This window comes from Hyperolius riggenbachi, chromosome 7, assembly GCF_040937935.1.
Source record: "Hyperolius riggenbachi isolate aHypRig1 chromosome 7, aHypRig1.pri, whole genome shotgun sequence".
Lineage (NCBI taxonomy): Eukaryota > Metazoa > Chordata > Amphibia > Anura > Hyperoliidae > Hyperolius > Hyperolius riggenbachi.
In genome coordinates, this window is record NC_090652.1 from 204,343,437 (window position 1) to 204,362,658 (window position 19,222).

Sequence of the window (19,222 nt, forward strand, 5' to 3'; positions counted from 1 at the left end):
CTGGATCACAGTCTGGAGGAGTGAAAGAGGTCAAGAAATGGGAGAGTGGTCCCAATAATTTTCTCTGTGGCTTTGATGGCTTTTGATATAGGCATAATAAGACCGCAAACCCTATCTAGTTACATAGTTATACTGGTTGAAAAAAGACATACGTCCATCGAGTTCAACCAGTATAAAGTACAACACCAGCCTGCTCCCTCATATATCCCTGTTGATCCAGAGGAAGGCGAAAAAACCCTTACAAGGCATGGTCCAATTAGCCCCAAAAGGGAAAAATTCCTTCCCGACTCCAGATGGCAATAAGATAAATGCCTTTCATTGTCTTCAGTAGGTAATCGGATTAGCTACAGTGTGTGTTGATTATCACCCATGTTCAAACCATACATCCCCACCAATAAGCACAGGGCTTTGGCAATATTTAGCCAAAGACCTGCACAAAAAAAAAAAAAAAAAACTATCATCATGAAATCGCCTTCCAGCTGCAAAGTGCAAGGCTTCAGCTATATATAGCCAAAACCCTGCATCCAATTTAACATTGCCAGAGTTGCGTGTTTTGAACCTTCCCTGTTGATGTGGCTCCTGTCCACTAGTAATGCACGTAAAATTGCATAACAGTGCAGGAGTGTTTTGTCATTTAGTGTTCAGGACCTTCTCTTGGTAGATTTCTAAGGCTTTTGGTGGTACTAGGTCCTATTTATTATCATAAAGTGTTGCATGTAGGATTATTAGTTGGCATAGGAGCCATATCAGCATGTAAGATCTGCTTGATTAAGCTCACCAGTACTTAAAAAATTTTTTTGAAGATCGTATTTAGTTTAGCTTTAAAGAGGAACTGTCGTGAAAATCTTAACATTTAAAGCACATACAAATAAGTAGTACATTTCTTCCTGAGTAAAATGAGCCATAAATGACTTTTCTCCTGTTTTGCTGTCACTTACAGTAGGTAGTAGAAATCTGACATTACCGACAGGTTTTGGGTTAGTCCATCTTTTCATGGGGGATTCTCAGCATGGCCTTTATTCTTTATAAAGACATTCCCGGAAAATAATTAATACAAAGATGCTGGCCAGCCTTCCTGCTCGCTGCACACTATTTTCGCAGTTGGACGGAGAAACTGCCATTCACTAAGTGCTTTTACAAATAAAGCAAACCCTGAAACCCCCCCCATGAGAAGATGGGCTAGTCCAAAATCTGTCGGTAATGTCAGATTTCTACTACTTACTGTAAGTGACAGCAACATAGGAGAAAAGTAATTTATGGCTCATTTTACTCTGGGAGAAATGTACTTCTTATTTGTATGCGTTTTAAATTTTAAGATTTTCGCAACAGTTTCTCTTTAACCATTTCTGCCGCCCGGACGTAATCCTCACATCCAGGCCGCTGCTCTGCTGCGGTGCCGCACTTCGGCATGCTCCCGCACGCGATCGCGGGTTCACTGATCCCGGTAGCCCTGGGATCAGTGAACGGGAACATGGTTCCCGATCACCGATCCGTGTCCCCAGCAGAAAAACCCAAGTGCTCTTACTAAAGGCTTCAGTCTTTCTGCAAAACAAAGTGTCCCCCGTCCTCCTTGTGCTTCCAGTGATCAAGAAGCACAAGGAGAAAAAAATAAACTCAAGGTGGCCATCTTGTGGCCAAATAGTAAAACTACATCTACATATTTTTTACATTACAGTTTACACATATAATAATATTAAAAAATAACGGTTTATTTCCCACACCAAAATATTACCCAAATAAAGTTTTTAATGGAAAAAAAAATACTATTAAAAAAAAACAGTTACCTAAGGGTCTGAACTTTTAAAATATGCATTTGAAGGGGGGATGGATGCAAAACGGAAAAAATGCACCTTTATTTCCAAATAAAATATTGGCGCCATACATTGTGATAGGGACACAATTTAAATGGTGTCATAACTGAGACAAACGGGCAAATAAAATACATAGGTTTTAATTATGGTAGCATGGATTATTTTAAAGCTATAATGGACGAAAACTGAGAAATAATGAATTTTTTCCATTTTTTTCTTATTAATCCTGTTAAAAAGCATTTATAAAAAATTATTCTTAGCAAAATGTACCACCCAAAGAAAGCCTAATTAGTGTCGGAAAAACAAGATATAGATCAATAAATTGTGTTAAGTAGTGATAAAGTTATTAGCGAATGAATGGGAGGTGAAAATTGCTCTGATGCATAAGGTGAAAAATCCCTGTGGGCTGAAATGGTTAAGGGAAATGTCCTTCCCCCGCAATTTAAATTCCTGCTTTCACTTTCTCACACACAATGAAGTGCTGGGATTACAGACTTTGCTTTTGGTATGTTGCTGTTTTAAAAACAACCCACATGCTATTCTTTCCCAGAATTAACTTCAGTCTTCTAAGTGAAAGTGATTCTTTGACGAAAATCCATCCTAAGAGACTACCCTTTTCACCATGTCCTCAGTGTTTTGGTCATAAGTTTGTAATACTGATCCTCTGGCCATAATAATTCTCACCTGAAAGAGTGAAAAACTTGCGTAGTTGTCCCACGCATATTGTTATAATAGTCAAGCAGTCTTAGATGTGTCCCTAATGGCAGATGAACTTTATATTTGTAGTGTAAAAAAATTGAAGTCTGAATTCTGAGACCTTGAATGCATCTGAATACATCTGTTTGGAAAATGTAAAATGCAGACGTACTTTCTTGCTTCAGCAAATCATGACTGCTGAGTGATATAATATGTCTTTTATTATCTTCATGGAACTGATTGCTTTTGCTGCACAAAATGTTCTCATGAAAGAAACATAACATGAGTAATTGTAATACAGTTTGTTTACTGAGTGCAACATATGTTAAAATGGAACGAAATCCAAAATGCTTTTTTTGTTTTTGAAAGTGGTGAAGAGAAAAGCACTTCTGTGTTTCCTTTGCTTGATTGTGTCGGCGGAAGTTTTCATAATGAGAGGAGATAATGTTTGGAGGTCTTTGCAGATGAGACATGAATGGCAATAAATGCACTGTTTTAGTGCAGAGGTGAAGGGTTAATACTTCTGTTTACCACTGTCTGTGTCCCCTTTTTGGAAATGTTCTTATTTCTAGCGTTGAGTTGAAAATGTGGTGACTGTACAAGAGTCTGTTCAACAGGAAATGGAAGCAGTGGCAGGCAAACGAAATCTGCACACATCCTATCAACGAGCCAGCAGTGGATTCATTCATGCAGCAGCATATTAATTAATTGACAGCTTGTGGTTAGCTGTTGCTTGCTGTGGCTTTTGTTTTCTGTCAAGCAGAGATTTATGTCTCCCCATTCAAGACTATACATTTAACTCTGTGTCTTTGATTGTTGGCTCTGCGTTCTGATATGTTTAACTAAAGACTATCCAGATTAGTGTTGGTTCATTTAACACTCTACACAATATAATATTTTGCATAATTATAAGAACTTGTCAATAAAATGCCACTCAGAATGTTTGGTAATCTTTTCAATTTGTGTGCATATGTCCAAGAAGGTTGCTAAAATCTGCTTCAAAAAGTAAGGTGTGTAATTTGAACTTGATAGGCATTTAGCCTGTTAGCATTGGGTTAAAGTCACTGCTAGGTAGTGAAAAAAAAAAAAAAAAGTAACCCAACATGCCCCAATTTTAAAATAACTTTTTTTTTGCTGTACTTTAAAAACTACTGTAATTAGGAATGAAGATTGTAACCGTTGTTTCGATGCTCCATCTGGTATTGTTTGTCAAGAGAATAGGGTGTCCCTTTTGGCTCAGTTCCCATGGGTGGCAGTTGAAATAGCTTAGGGCGGCTCATTTAGCTGATGCTACATGCTTTTCTGCTGACAAAGCAGAAAAGCATTCAGTATAAGTTCAAATCCATTCCCGGTGTTTTGTCGACACATTTTAAGGCTCCTAGGGGGCATGGGAGCGCTCAAACGCAGCCATCTTGGACACTACATGTCCAAGACTTGACAATGAGATCTACTGCTGTGTTTACGGGGACGACACGAAAAGCTTTACCCGTTATTTAAAACTGCTTCCATACATTTCAATGGAAGGTGGTTGACCACTTTTTACCGCTGCTTTTGTTGCCTTCTGAAAATGCCATGTTTACCTCCCGTCTGACCAGTCCTTACTGTTCTAGTAAAGAAGTCTATAAAAATTAAAAACAGAAAGTTCCCAGATATTGGTGAATCCACTATGCCATAGAGGCCTGGTGGCCCAGTTGGGCAAACCATTGATAACATCAATCAGTAGGCAGCAATCTTTTTACACACTGTGTACTGGCTGATGGCTTCAGTAATAATACAGCCATTGATGCCCCACCTCACCACTGTGATTGATTGATTTAAAAAATAAAAAAGGGCTGCCTTGTTTGACCACTGTTTATCAATTTTCTACTTGAACATTGATCAGAAATGTATGTATTGGCTTGCAGGGTTCAGTAGACACTGATAAATTTAAGCATACTGATCAAAATTGACCATTAATGTTGATAAAATATTTACTAATGGATGAGGTCTTAAAGGACAACTGAAGTAGGAAGAATATGGAGGCTGCCATATTTATTTACTTTTAAACAATACCAGTTTGCCTGGCAGTCCTGCTGATCTATTTGGTAGCAGTATTGCCTGAATAACACTAGAAACGAGCATGCAGCTAATCTTGCCAGATCTGACAATAATGTCAGAAAACCCTGATCTGCATATGCTTGTTTAGGGTCTATAGTTACAAATTTTAGAGGCAGAAGATCAGCAGGATAGGCAGGCAACTGGTATTGCTTGAAAGGAAATATGGCAGCCACCATATCTCCCTCATTTCAGTTGTCATTTAAGCTAGGCTTTTCTTGTACTTAGGGCCCGTGTCCACTATCCCGAATCTGCATGCTTTTTCTGAACACAGATTCACACAACCAATACAACTTAATTAGCCTGTTTCCACTTGTCAGGAAAACAGGTCGTTTTTCTGTGCAGGAAAAATCTGCACAGCAGAGCCATCAGAATTTGCACACTGCAAGGCGGTGTGCGATTCGCATACAATGTAATGAATAGGAAATTTACATGCGTTTTCGCTTTGAGAATTTTCCATGCGAATTCGCGTATGTTTTTGCCTAAAATCAATGTAAACGCACATAGGCACTGACTTGGTTAAATTCGCATACTTACAAAAAAAAGCGAACACGTACGCGAATTTGCGCGGGTGTTTGCGCGACCTAGTGGACAGTGTCGTGCGCAGCGGTTTATGGGGGGGGCTGGGGTGCGGCTGCATAGCTAGCATAGTTGCCCCAGTATAGGGAGTTTAGTTGCCCCAGTATGGCTAGTATAGTTACCCCAGTATAGCTAGTATAGTGCCCCAGTATAGCTAGTATAGTGCCCCAGTATAGCTAGTATAATGACCAGTATAGCTAGTATAATGACCAGTATAGCTAGTATAGTCCCAGTATGGAAAGATAGTGCCCCAGTATAGTGCCCAGTATGGATAGGTAGTGCCCCAGTATAGCCAGTATAGTGCCCAGTATAGCTAGTATAGTGCCCAGTATAGCTAGTATAGTGCCCAGATAGCTAGTATAGTGCCCAGTATGGTGCCCAGTATAGCTAGCATAGTGCCCAGTATAGCTAGTATAGTGCCCAGTATAGGAAGGTAGTGCCCCAGTATAGTGCCCAGTATAGGTAGGTAGTGCCCGAGTATAGTGCCCAGTATAGCTAGTATAGTGCCCAGTATAGCTTCCTAGTATGGGTAGGTAGTGCCCCTTCCCCCTCCGCGGCCGCCGCTCCTGTTACCTTATCATGCGCGTGCGGCCACTTGTCCGATTAGATTCCCCCGTAGCCGCTCTCCTCAGTGGCATCTCCTATTACAGCAGCGCGCTCGGCGGCTGCTGTGATGAGCAGGAAGCGGTACAGCGGCTTCCTGTAGCGGCGATATGCATCGCCGTTACCATGGGAACCACTGTACCGCTTCCTGCTCATCACAGCAGCCGCCGAGCGCGCTGCTGTAATAGGAGATGCCACTGAGGAGAGCGGCTACGGGGGAATCTAATCGGACAAGCGGCCGCCCGCTCATGATAAGGTAACAGGAGCAGGCGGCCGCAGGGAGGGGAGAAGCGAGAGGCCAGACCTGCCGCGGCCCGGTGGTTGGGGACCCCTGCCGTACGGCACACCAGGCAACATCTCGCGGAACAGCGGTTGAAAAACACTGCTTTAGAGGACTTGGAGGTATGCTTGGGATCATTGTCCTGTTAAAAGGTCCAACGTCTCCCAAGCCTCAGGTTTGTGACGGACTGCATCACATTTTCTTCCAATATCTCCTGGTACTGAAGAGAATTCATCGTACCTTGCACATGCTGAAGCTTCCCTGTACCTGCAGAAGCAAAACAGCCCCAAAGCATGATTGACCCCCGCCATGCATTACAGTAGGCAAGGTGTTCTTTTCTTCATAGGCCTTGTTCTTCCTCCTCCAAACATAGCGTTGATCAATGGACCCAAACAGTTCTAATTTTGTTTCATCAGTCCACAGAACACTACCACAAAAGTTTTGGGATAGTGTTCTGTAGACTGTAGAAGAATGAATGTTACTTGTGATGTCATGTATTATAAAAGGTTTTTTTTGTTTTTGTTTTTTAAAGTAATATTCTTGTTTTGTATACGATTATATACGATTATGGGTTTATCTATATGATATATGTAATGTCTGGAACCTCTTTACAGTATATGCCTGTTTGGATTTAGAGAGTACCATGCATTGCTGATCATGCCTTTTCTCTGCACGCCTACTGTATTAATCAGCACACACATAAGAATATGCTCTCGCACAAATTTTTCTTTTAATTGTATTTTCTACTTTTTCTCTCCGTGTCTGTTTCTATTTCTGTGCAAGCATTCCTATCTGGACAGGGAGACCTCCCTTCTGCTCAGAAACATTGCAGGAAAGCCCTCTCACTTGCTGACTAAGGTGATGAAGCTTGCTCCTTCCATCTGCATGATTTCCTCCTCCCTTGCAGCGAGACTCTACCAAGTGTAAAGTGGATAAATGGCACTTGGAACAGCGCAGTCTCATGAGCATGTGCTTGTTATTTGTTTGTCTACAAGGAAAGCTGTCCTTTATCAATTTTATAGATAAAAATGAGTTAATCGGGTCTCTATAATTTGGTGTCTGCTGTGTCGTCTTTTAACAATGATGGCCTGTGTGTCCTTTAGTAGCAATATTCACTTGGAGCCGGCTGCATCTGTCACTATGTCCAGAGTTTACAAAGGAGCACATTTTTTAAAAAAAAGGGAAGACATGCTGCTGTCTATGCCAACCAAGAAGCCTCCAGTTGTTAGTCTCTAATCTGCTATAGAGGAATTACAGCTAATAATAGCCAGTTTGTTGTTATGAGCAAGTGTACATGAGACTCCTGCAGTGCAGAAGCAGTGGCTTTACTATCTGTATCAAGACATGCAAATAGCTGTTATGCACACTTAACATCTCTGAATAATTCTAATTCTGAGCAAATTCAGAGATCGTGCTACAACAGAAAATAAGCCAACCTAAGCAATTGTGAGGTTTATTGATTGGGTAAACTATCAATATTTATCAAGAAATAGTCTGGGAATATTGATAGGTTCCATGGCTTGCACCACTTAACAGTCAACAGATTTCAGTAAATAACTTAGAAAGACCGCTCTAAAAAAAAAAGTCACCCTTTTGCTTTGTCCTGCTTCATGCAGTACAGTAGTAGGTGAAATGTAATCTTGCACTCAGTAAATATGAGATTTCCCAATCAATGTTTGAGCAATGTATGGGCCAAGAAATTGGTTGGGTCCCCTAGTTTGTAAAGGTGCCCACTAACGATAGTCTTGCATGTACAATGTCTTGTATGGTCCAATTGGGCCCAAAAGGGAAAAAATGCCTTCCCGACTCCTGCGTTCTACTTAATGCTCCACACCTTTTCTGATACAGAGCTATCAATTTGAGTTGTGCCAAAAATGAGATGGCCTCGCCCCTTGAGGTCTGGTATTCGATATCCTTGGCCTAAAGTATCCATGCAAAGTATATTCACTCAGTCTACTACATAGATTTTTTAAGATTGTAGTTACTATGTAACTGCAATCTTAAAAAATCTATGTAGTAGACTGAGTGAACATACTTTGCATGGATACTTTAGGCCAAGGAAATCAAATACCAGACCTCAAGGGGTGAGGCCATCTCTCATTTTTGTCACAGCTCAAATTAATTGATAGCTCTGTATTAGAAAAGGTGTAGAGCAGGGGTCACCAAACATTTTGAGGCAAGGGCCGGGTCAACATACTTTAGACTGCTGGGGGGTCGGAGTATACTTGAAATGATGAAGAAGTCTTTGTGGGCCAGACAGTGAACCATACCCAGGCGATAACCTGCAGTCAAATTGGACAACAGTGTCACCTGATGTGGAATTTGATTGGAACCCAGCGAATTACTGCTTTCTGGCTTCATTCAATATGCAGACCACCAATAATTAAAGATGTAGTTGACAGCATCTATAATACATTTTGTGTGTGGGGGCCGGTAAAAAAAGCCTCAGGGGGCACCATTCAGCCCGCGGGGGGGGGGGGGGGGGAGAGGGTTGAGGTTGAGGACCACTGGTGTAGAGCATTAAGTAGGACGCAGGAAAAAATCTTAAAGAGCAAGGTATTGATTATGATACAAGAGATTACGAAGTCACACTGTGATATACTGTAGATGATTGATCGGGTGGGGGAGGACCATGATAGATGAGGGTGGTTGGGTTGGGATGGGTTACTAACTGTTTATGTTTGTATTGTATTGCTTTACAAAAAACAATAAAAATTATTTGTTAAAAAAAAAGTAGAACACAGGAATCGGGAAGGCATTTTTTCCCTTTTGGGGCTAAATGGACCGTGCCTTGTAAGGGTTTTTACCTTCCTCTGGATCAACAGGGATATGTGAGGGAGCAGGCTGGTGTTGTACTTTGTTCTTTGGTTGAACTCGATGGACGTATGTCTTTTTTTCAACCCAAATAACTATGTAACTATGCACTTCTCCATGTCTCAGTCCATCCTAAAAATTGGCATGGATATGGCCCTTGAGGACTAGAATTCAGCACCTGTGCTTTATTAGATAGTCTTTCATATTACATAAAAGTTGTAAGATGTACAAGATTGTATCATTAGTGGGGACCTTCAGGGCCCATTTCCACTTGTTCCAGGGTGCATCTGGCTGGCACTTGCATGGCTATGAGGATTCACATGCAATTTTACACTGCCACAATTTTATACTACAGTAATTTAGAGGCAGCCTATTGATTTCATTAGGCAGCTATTTTCCTGTCTGAATTCACATGTGGGAAAATGCTCCAAATCGCCCCTAGTGGAAATGAGACAATTGATTTGTTTGATTTGAAATCAAACCAATCAAACTTGTTATCCATTAAGAAGGTTGCATAGTTCTCCCAGAGCACTTATTATTTTTAACCATCTGTATGATTTGGTTATTATTATTTTATTATTATTATTTTTTATTTATATAGCGCCAACATATTCCGCAGCGCTTTACAAAGCACAATAAGACGACAAGGGGAACATAGATACAACTAACAAATAAACAGCAGAGTTCCAAGCAGCACAAATATTGTTACAAAAACAGTAAACAGGAGGATGACCCTGCCCTTGCGAGCTTACAATCTAATGGGTAGTGGGGGACACACTAGGTAAGGGGGTGGAGGATGGATGAGGCAGTGATTCTTTGCCTCTGGTTATCGTGGAAGTTGCAGTTGTCTAGGAGATGTTATTGTAGTTGTCCAGGACACATTACTGAACAAGGTTTTATAATTTGCTTTATATGGCTAATATGATATTATTTAGTCCCCTGTGCAAGGTTTCCGAGGTCTGTAGGGCCAAAATGACAATACCCTGTACTGTGTTTCTTATTCCTGTCTCAAGTCTCTTTCCCTAATGACTGTCCTGTTTATTTTTCTAATAAGGGTATTATGTTGAAATCCTAATGATAATGTTAATCAAATGCCATTGACTTCAGTTTTTTCTCAGATGTGTGCATTAGTCGATCTATTCTAAATTATGAATCGAATAATTCTGCATGCTTTGTTGCGTTCACTGCTTATGTTTTGACATGCAGTGCTGCTTCCTTTCCTTTGTGCGTCTTGCTTTATATCCCCATTGCGTGTTATTTTGTACAGTTATGTGCTTCTGATTCTGAGGTGTGTTTTGCTGTTCAGTGGACTTTGTGACTATTGAATTAAACTGTGGTGATCTGTTTAATCATATAAATTCCATTACAGAGCACAACATTTTACTTATCACATTTTTAAAGTGGACCTGAATTGTCTGCATTGCATTTTTAGGATTACTTTACCCTATCCTTCTGTAGTGGTTGCTGTAAAAAAGACTGTCTAGGGTTCACTGATAGAGACCCCACTTTATTCCCTCATGACCACGCTGTATCCTCAGCATGGAGACGGAGGCTGTAGGATGCTGTTGTGTAGGCATACTGGGCTCTACATTCAGCAACCATGGAGGACTGAGGAAGCTGCTTTTGATAGAGCTCTACAGTTTTCATGTGTTCTAAGCAGACACTTCAGGCACACTTTTGGATATCTGTGAGGGATTCAACAAGAAAGATATATATAGATATAGATATATATATATATATATATATATATATATATATATATATATATATATATATATATATATATATATATACATACATACATACACATACACTCACATACACTCACACACACTCACACACACTCACACTCAGTGTGTGTGTGTGTGTGTGTGTGATCCTCTCCATTCGCATAGATAGAACATGGCTAAAAAGTTTTGTTTTTCTATGCTTTAAGTTTTTACAATGACAATTTGCCAGTGCATATGTGCATCAGTCCCACTTCATATACCTCCACCAAGCATATATGAGCTGCTGCTGAAGCTTTCCACGTCGTGTCTTTCCCTAATGACTGTCCTGTTTATTTTTCTAATAAGGGTATTATGTTCAAATCTAATGCACTGATGGACACCTGTTAATCAAATGCCATTAACTTCAGTTTTTTTTCTCAGATGTGTGCATTAATCAATCTATTCTAAATCATGAATCAAATATTTCTGCATGCTTTGTTGCGTGTACTGCTTATGTTCTGACTTGCAGTGCTGCTTCCTTTCCTTTGTGCGTATTGCTTTATATCCCCTTGCGTGTTATTTTGTACAGTTATGTGCTTCTGATTCTGAGGTGTGTTTTGCTGTTCAGTGGACTTTGTGACTATTGAATTAAACTGTGGAGATCTGTTTAAGCATTTAAATTCCATTACAGTGCACAACATTTTACTTTTAACATATTGGTTCTGTTAATTAAATATTCTTATTAAATATGGGATCTGTTGGTTTGGGAGCTCTATTCCAGCATTTGTATGGCCGTGTCCTCTGACACTGTGTGTTTCTTTCTATTCTGAAAGATCAAAATAGAAAAAGCCGGCACCATCTAGATCATCTTTTGCTCTTTTATTCGTCAAAGCATTTCCAGTAAATAATGCGACGTTTCAAGGCTGCACGCCTCTTTATCAAGCTTTAGCTGGAGGTTACAATCATAAGAAACATACACTGGCCTTTATAGCAAACATGGTTGACAACAGCCAATCAATTCAAATTACTAGCCACCAATCAAAATGATCCCGCTATATCGGACCTGATGGGGAACTTACATGTGGCTGCTATGATAGGACACACAGGTTGGATCCTCCCATCTCTTCAGCCCCTCCTGGTCGCACGCTCCATGACCTCCCTGGTCCGCCCATCGTCACTCCCACTCCACCCGTCCGCTCACGGCGGACCTGATGGAGAACATGAGTGACGTCGCACCAGGGGCGGCGCCGAAGCGCCGTCCCGGCGCGTCTAGGCGGATACTTGAGAGACGCAAGCGGCAAGTAGCCGCTGACGTCACCCATAGATGTTGAAGAGGCCCGGAGTGCCAACCAATCAGAGCTGTCTATACCAATGTGGCATATCTATTGTGTCCAGTAATCCGCATATGCGCATCCACTCTAATGCAACTGTAGCATCTATCACGTCTAATCATCCGCATATACGGCACATCTGTCCCATCTGATGATCCACATACACGCTTCCATTTGGATGCGTAATTTAACATAGTTAGTTAAAAGAACAAACACACTTACACTAACTGCACTTAGTATTAACCTGGGGACCAGAGCTATTATAGCAAACAAACCAGGGAGGGGAGGGAAAAGGAAAAACGGGGGGGAAGGGGGGGAAGGGAAAGGTGTAGGGGAGGAAGGGAAGGAGAGGGAAAAGGGGAAAAGGGGTAGAGGAAAGAAGAAAGGGGTAGGGGGGGGGGAAGGGGGGGGGGGGAGAAAGATAGAGAAGGAATTTAATATAATATTCAATATAGTCCATATAAGAGCCTTCTTGATTAAGGCACACAGCTGTTGGACATAGAGTGTTAAAATGGCAAAGCTCAATAAAGCATATCAGAATACCGTAAAGACTGGGCACAATGGAGCAAAATTATAGAAAAGGCAACAGGTCAAGTTCCCTGTTTAAACCCCTGGGCTCCATTGTGTCCAGTCTTTTAATCCAGTACGCCTCCCTCCAAAGCAGTTTATTCAATCGATCGCCCCCTCTTCTTAATTGTGTAACTTGTTCAATGACCAAAAATCTTAATTGGCTAACATGGTGACCTGACTGTACAAAGTGGTATGGTACTGCCTGATCTATAAGTCGTTCCCTAATGGCATGTTTGTGTGATGACAGTCTCTTTTTGAGTTTCTGAGTGGTCTGTCCAATATATAATAGGCCACACGGGCACTTAAGGGCATAAACCACATAGTCTGAGTCACATGTATGCCACCCCTTTATTGAAATTCTAGTACCTTGATGAGGGTGTGTAAAAAACGGACCCTTAATTACAGAACTGCAATGGACGCAGTTTAAGCAGGGATAAGTCCCCCTTCTATGTGTCTGTACTGTACTAGTATCTGAGGTCATGTCCGCATGTACTAATCGGTCCCTAAGTGTCGGTGGTTTTCTATATGATATAAGTGGGGGGTTCCTAAACTGCTCAATCTCAGGGAAGCTATCAGTCAATAGATGCCAGTGTCGTCGTATAATCCTCGCTATGTTAGAGCTATGGGTGTTGTATCTAGTGACAAAGGGGATACGATTATGTATCCGCTGTCTGTTACTCTGTCCCCCAAATTGTCCAGTTGTCCTAGCACGTGCCTTTTGTAGGATATGTGTTGGATATCCCCTAGTTTCAAATTTGCTTTGCATCTCGTCAAGTCTCCTGGCCCGCATCCCCTCATCCTCAACTATATGGTTTATTCTCTGGAATTGACTGATGGGAACCGAACCCCTAGTAGCCATCGGATGGAAACTCCCGTAATGGAGAAGGGAGTTCACATCCGTCGGCTTGACATAGAGGTCGGTGGTCAACCTGTCCCCTCTCCGTCTAACCAATGTATCGAGAAAGCTCACTTCCTCCACAGACGAATGAATAGTAAGTCTAATCGTTGGACATCTGCCCATCAGTTCATCGACAAAAGAAACAAGGGTCGAATGCGGCCCCGCCCACACGCAAAAAACATCATCTATATATCTATGCCACTGTTTGGCGTATTTCTGAAATAACCCATTGGTGTATACGAACATCTCCTCGTACACTCCCATAAAGATGTTTGCGTAGGACGGGGCCACATTCGACCCCATTGCCGTGCCCCTGACCTGCAAATAAAAAGTATCATCAAACCTAAAATAATTAAACTGCAACACAATCCTCAACAAATCACAAATAAATTTGATCTGAGTGTCTGAAAAATCAGACGCTGTTTCCAACATATAATGAATGGCCTCTACACCCCCATCGTGTGGGATGGAGGTGTAGAGGCTCTCCACATCCAATGTCACCAACAAGCATGAACCCTGTAGAGGTTCCATATTACGAATGATGTTCAAAAACATTTGGGTATCACGCAGATATGACTTAAGTCCCAGGACATATGGTCTCAACACCTGATCTAAATATTTAGCTACCGGGGAGAAGACTGATTCTACCCCTGCTACAATCGGCCGGCCGGGGGGGTTGGTTAATTGCTTATGAATTTTTGGACAGATATATAGTACCGGGGTAATTGGATGTTCTTGAACAAGAAATTTGGCTAATTTTTCATCTATTATCTTAGTCTGCACAGCTGCAGATGGGGGTGTAGAGGCCATTCATTATATGTTGGAAACAGCGTCTGATTTTTCAGACACTCAGATCAAATTTATTTGTGATTTGTTGAGGATTGTGTTGCAGTTTAATTATTTTAGGTTTGATGATACTTTTTATTTGCAGGTCAGGGGCACGGCAATGGGGTTGCCTTTTCTATAATTTTGCTCCATTGTGCCCAGTCTTTACGGTATTCTGATATGCTTTGAGCTTTGCCATTTTAACACTCTATGTCCAACAGCTGTGTGCCTTAATCAAGAAGGCTCTTATATGGACTATATTGAATATTATATTAAATTCCTTCTCTATCTTCCCCCCCCTACCCCTTTCTTCTTTCCTCTACCCCTTTTCCCTCTCCTTCCCTTCCTCCCCTACACCTTTCCCTTCCCCCCCTTCCCCCCCGTTTTTCCTTTTCCCTCCCCTCCCTGGTTTGTTTGCTATAATAGCTCTGGTCCCCAGGTTAATACTAAGTGCAGTTAGTGTAAGTGTGTTTGTTCTTTTAACTAACTATGTTAAATTACGCATCCGAATGGAAGCGTGTATGTGGATCATCAGATGGGACAGATGTGCCGTATATGCGGATGATTAGACGTGATAGATGCTACAGTTGCATTAGAGTGGATGCGCATATGCGGATTACTGGACACAATAGATATGCCACATTGGTATAGACAGCTCTGATTGGTTGGCACTCCGGGCCTCTTCAACATCTATGGGTGACGTCAGCGGCTACTTGCCGCTTGCGTCTCTCAAGTATCCGCCTAGACGCGCCGGGACGGCGCTTCGGCGCCGCCCCTGGTGCGACGTCACTCATGTTCTCCATCAGGTCCGCCGTGAGCGGACGGGTGGAGTGGGAGTGACGATGGGCGGACCAGGGAGGTCATGGAGCGTGCGACCAGGAGGGGCTGAAGAGATGGGAGGATCCAACCTGTGTGTCCTATCATAGCAGCCACATGTAAGTTCCCCATCAGGTCCGATATAGCGGGATCATTTTGATTGGTGGCTAGTAATTTGAATTGATTGGCTGTTGTCAACCATGTTTGCTATAAAGGCCAGTGTATGTTTCTTATGATTGTAACCTCCAGCTAAAGCTTGATAAAGAGGCGTGCAGCCTTGAAACGTCGCATTATTTACTGGAAATGCTTTGACGAATAAAAGAGCAAAAGATGATCTAGATGGTGCCGGCTTTTTCTATTTTGATCTGCTGAATGATCCGGAGTGCTGCGGGATCGCTAGCCGGGCACGTCACATTGAAGATTACCATCTGGGAGGGTGCGGTCACTTCATCACTTACTTTCTATTCTGAAAGAAAGACCGTCATTTGGAGAGTGTCTTGCCATATGTGTCCACACCGTTTCCTACAAGGCCTGTCTGCTTTATTTGTTAGTATATTCTTTAAGACTTGAATATGAGAAATTCTATTTTATGCTGTGACAAATATATGGGTAATACAGATTTAAAAATGGTGAATTGCTGTTTGTAGTGTATAAATAGCCATGCTTGTGCAAGCTGGCTTAATTGTGTTAGGTATCTGTGGACTGCATCCTTATAGCCATCCATTCGTGTCAGACTCTACAATGCCACACTGGGGAAGAGATGCGCTTGAAACCTGACCCTTGCTTTTGGTTCTTCAGGCAGCTCAAATGGAACAGATGAGAGAACTTGATACACCTTTAGTGTTCTTTATAATAGGTGCAAGACAACTCAGGGAAACTTTGAATTTCACTGAATAGATTTCACCAGATGGCTGGCTGTACTCTTTAGTAGGTTAAAATTTGTGTTTAGTTCAGTGTTGCCCAGCTTCATCAAGTTCCCTTTTGTTGTGTTTTAATTTCTAACAGGTTTCTGCACTTCTTATGTATTATTATTGTTTTTATTGTTCTTGCAGCATTGAGTTGACTTAAGAATTGAGCAGTAGTTTATGAAGTAATAACACGTGTTTTGAATTCCATACATTCTTCTGCTACCAAATATAGCAACACAAGTCTTGGATTAATAAAAAGTTGGTTCATTTCCTACCAGACTTTTTAGTTGACAGCAGATGCCATAAAATGACGGATAAATGAAAGCAGCAGCTATCAGCTTGTGTGTTTTGTTTTAGTGCAAGCTAGCTTTATCACAGTGAATTATGATGGAATAAAAATACTTTATAAAGAAATGTCTTGGCCATTGTATGGTCCCTTGTCAGTGCCAAAATTGTCAGCTTCATGATTATAAATGGTTCCCATTTCTCTTTACACTTCTTAGTAAGTAGCATTTCACAAGGGTTCCTTACGCATTACAGTGTACCCAAGGCGGCATACGGCGGGGGCAGATGGGACACAAGAGGCATGTTCCCTGCTCTATGACATGCCTCTGTGTTCCCTCCACGCCACTCTCAGCCCCTCTACACAGCGTTGTGACCCCTTGAAACTACCGACATTGTGCTTGTCAGTAGACTAACAGGGAAAGGGGCATCCCTTGCAGGAGAGGGACTCCTGCAAAACACCCCTCTGGCAATCGGAAGACCTCTACCCCAGCTGTCATTGGCCCTACACTGCCTCATGCCCACCCCTGAGTATGCAGCGTTGTGACCCCAGGGTAGCTGCTGTTTTTTATTTACAGGTTGTTGTTTTTTGGTTTTGTTGTTTTACACAAATGAAACCAGAGGATTGCAGGGAGTAGGAGTGTTGATAATGTACACTACCTGATCCAGCTAGCCCCCATGATCAGGTATTGTGGCTTTCTTTTAACAATGATCAACTAGCTCGAGTTAGCTTTAAAGCACTGTCTTGATTTCACAATATTTAAAGTGGTCCTGTACAATATTAGGGCCCATATAAATAAAACCTGTCAGTAAAATAACATATGTGCCCTGGAGACCCCAAAAAAAGAACAGCAGTCTTTTTATTCTGTGATGGGGCAGCCTTATTTTTTATACTTTACTTCTTCTTCGTTTGGTTTGATGATGACATGGCCCTAACATGTGTCTTTGTTTCTGGAGTCTGCATGTACTGATTACATATTACAGGTGCCTTCAATTCCCATTACTCTCTAGTAAGGCAACATTATTATTATTATGCTAACGTTTTCTCGATGAATTCTAGGGAAGGGAATGAAAACGAATGCAATCATAAATGGGCTGAATGTACTAACTAGAGGATAGGCCTACATTAAGCGATGCATTCTAAACAGTAGAAATTCTAAAAAGTTTTTAATAAACTTTTATATTTAAAGCAAGCCTGAAGTGAAAATAAATTTGACATAATTAATTGTATGTGTGTTAGTTCAATAGAACATAGAATGGAGTCTCCTACTTTTTATTCTCAGTTTACGGTTTTCATTTAAAGTCTGAATTCTAAACATCTACCAAGGACAAATCTGCCTTGTTGAGCTGAGAAACAAACAGAAGTAATGACCCTTGAAACTTTCTAGCACTAAAAACTTATAATCCACTTTTTCTCTATCAAATAAAACTCCTTTGGCTACTGTTTATCTTTCAGGAAGACTGAATTGGATGCACTCATTTTCATAAATAACTCTAATTGTTTAATACTTGCTGTACTGAAAAACAGTTAGGGACTTCAGATAATTTCTTAGTAGGAATGGTACTCTCTGTACCTACATTTGTCTCATCATGTCACATGTCACTTCAGGTGGGCTTTAATGTTCTACTCAGATATGACTGTGAACTATAAAAACTTAATGTCTCTTTTGAGACCAAAGCTTAAAAATAAAAGTTAACATGTTTTGGGTTATGAGAAACACCAGAGTGATCTTTTCTATATTGTTTTATGGGGGTGTAGGGAAAATATTGCAATCTACTTATTCCCCAGATAAAGGTTTGGACTTAATGCCATATCAGTTTAACCCTTAGACTATCAGATATATTTTACAAAAGCTACAGACTAGTGACAGCTATTGTGTTTATTAAATGCCTTGCCCAAATCTACATATACCAAAGTCCAAATTAATCAGTTAGTGAGAATTGTGCTAATTTATTATAAAAATCTATTGTAAAATGGACTAATCAAACCTTGCATTAAAAGCATTTCATTGTTCCATATTCAAGCTGCATAGATGTGCAGTAGCATTTGCATATTTCTGTATCAACTTAGAATTATTTGCATATTTCAAGTAAAGTAGAAAGTATGCACTGAGCCAAAACTTGGTACTAAATGTCTTATAGACGTTCTGGGCAAAGGAATATGGGGACATAAAAGTGCCTATAGACGTTCACTGCAGGTGACAACACAGAACACAACAGTCTAAGGGTTAATATCCTTCAAGATACAGCATGTACTACAATGGGTACATCATTTCAGTTTCATAAAAACAAACAAATGCACTTACCACTCTGATCGCATGTCTGCATGTTGTTTATCTGTTTGAAAAAAGTTGCTACGTTCACAGCATTAATGTTCTTCAAGATAGTTATTCCCCATTAAGGTACCAATTGATGCACCACATTGCAGTTACCAGTCAGTGAGTAGAAATATGATTGGAATCAGTCATGGTAGTATTTTGTTGCAAAAAGAAAAAAAAGCTGGAGCTCTCTTTAGCAGGCTGAAATGATTTAGCCCTCAATCATGGCAGCCTTAATTTAAGAGAACAAAAAATTGTCAATTGAATTACACTGCTATTATTGTTCATGCAACTAATGGTGCAAATTCTACCTATCCCTTGTACCAGAAATATCATTAAACTGTGATCTGTACCGCAGCACTTAGAAGCACTCATTACTCGGTCTTGGAGTAAGGCTCAGTTCCCACTTTGAGCAGTAAAAGCGAATTTACTGAGGATGGCTGCACTCATTTGCTTGTCCTCTCCCTCCAGTTTTGCATTCGCTCCATCCACTTCGCCTGCCGCCACGCAAATATTCACATGTCCCCTGGTCCTGCGGTTGCTGACTCCTCAGCTTGGTCCCGAAGCCGGTAATCAGACTGTAGGCCAGCAGGAGGATTGATCTATGGGAGAATGAATCTATTGTAAACCAGTGGGGAGCCCCAACCTGATGCCCTAAAGTCTCATTTATTTCTGGCACTTTAGCATG

General features: G+C 41.1%; 1 protein-coding gene across 6 annotated transcripts in view; it reads left to right on the plus strand.

Annotated features, from left to right (window-relative positions):
- RAPH1 (Ras association (RalGDS/AF-6) and pleckstrin homology domains 1) overlaps positions 1-19,222 on the plus strand; it is a 281,232-nt gene that overhangs the window by 197,265 nt on the left and 64,745 nt on the right. For 5 of the 6 annotated variants that reach the window (XM_068245017.1, XM_068245011.1, XM_068245012.1 and 2 more), the window contains one exon: positions 6,847-6,921. The exons of the other annotated variant lie outside the window; for it this stretch is intronic. In XM_068245017.1, the coding sequence (XP_068101118.1) occupies positions 6,847-6,921 (75 nt within the window). The remainder of the gene's footprint in view (positions 1-6,846; positions 6,922-19,222) is intronic. 6 annotated transcript variants of the gene reach the window in all.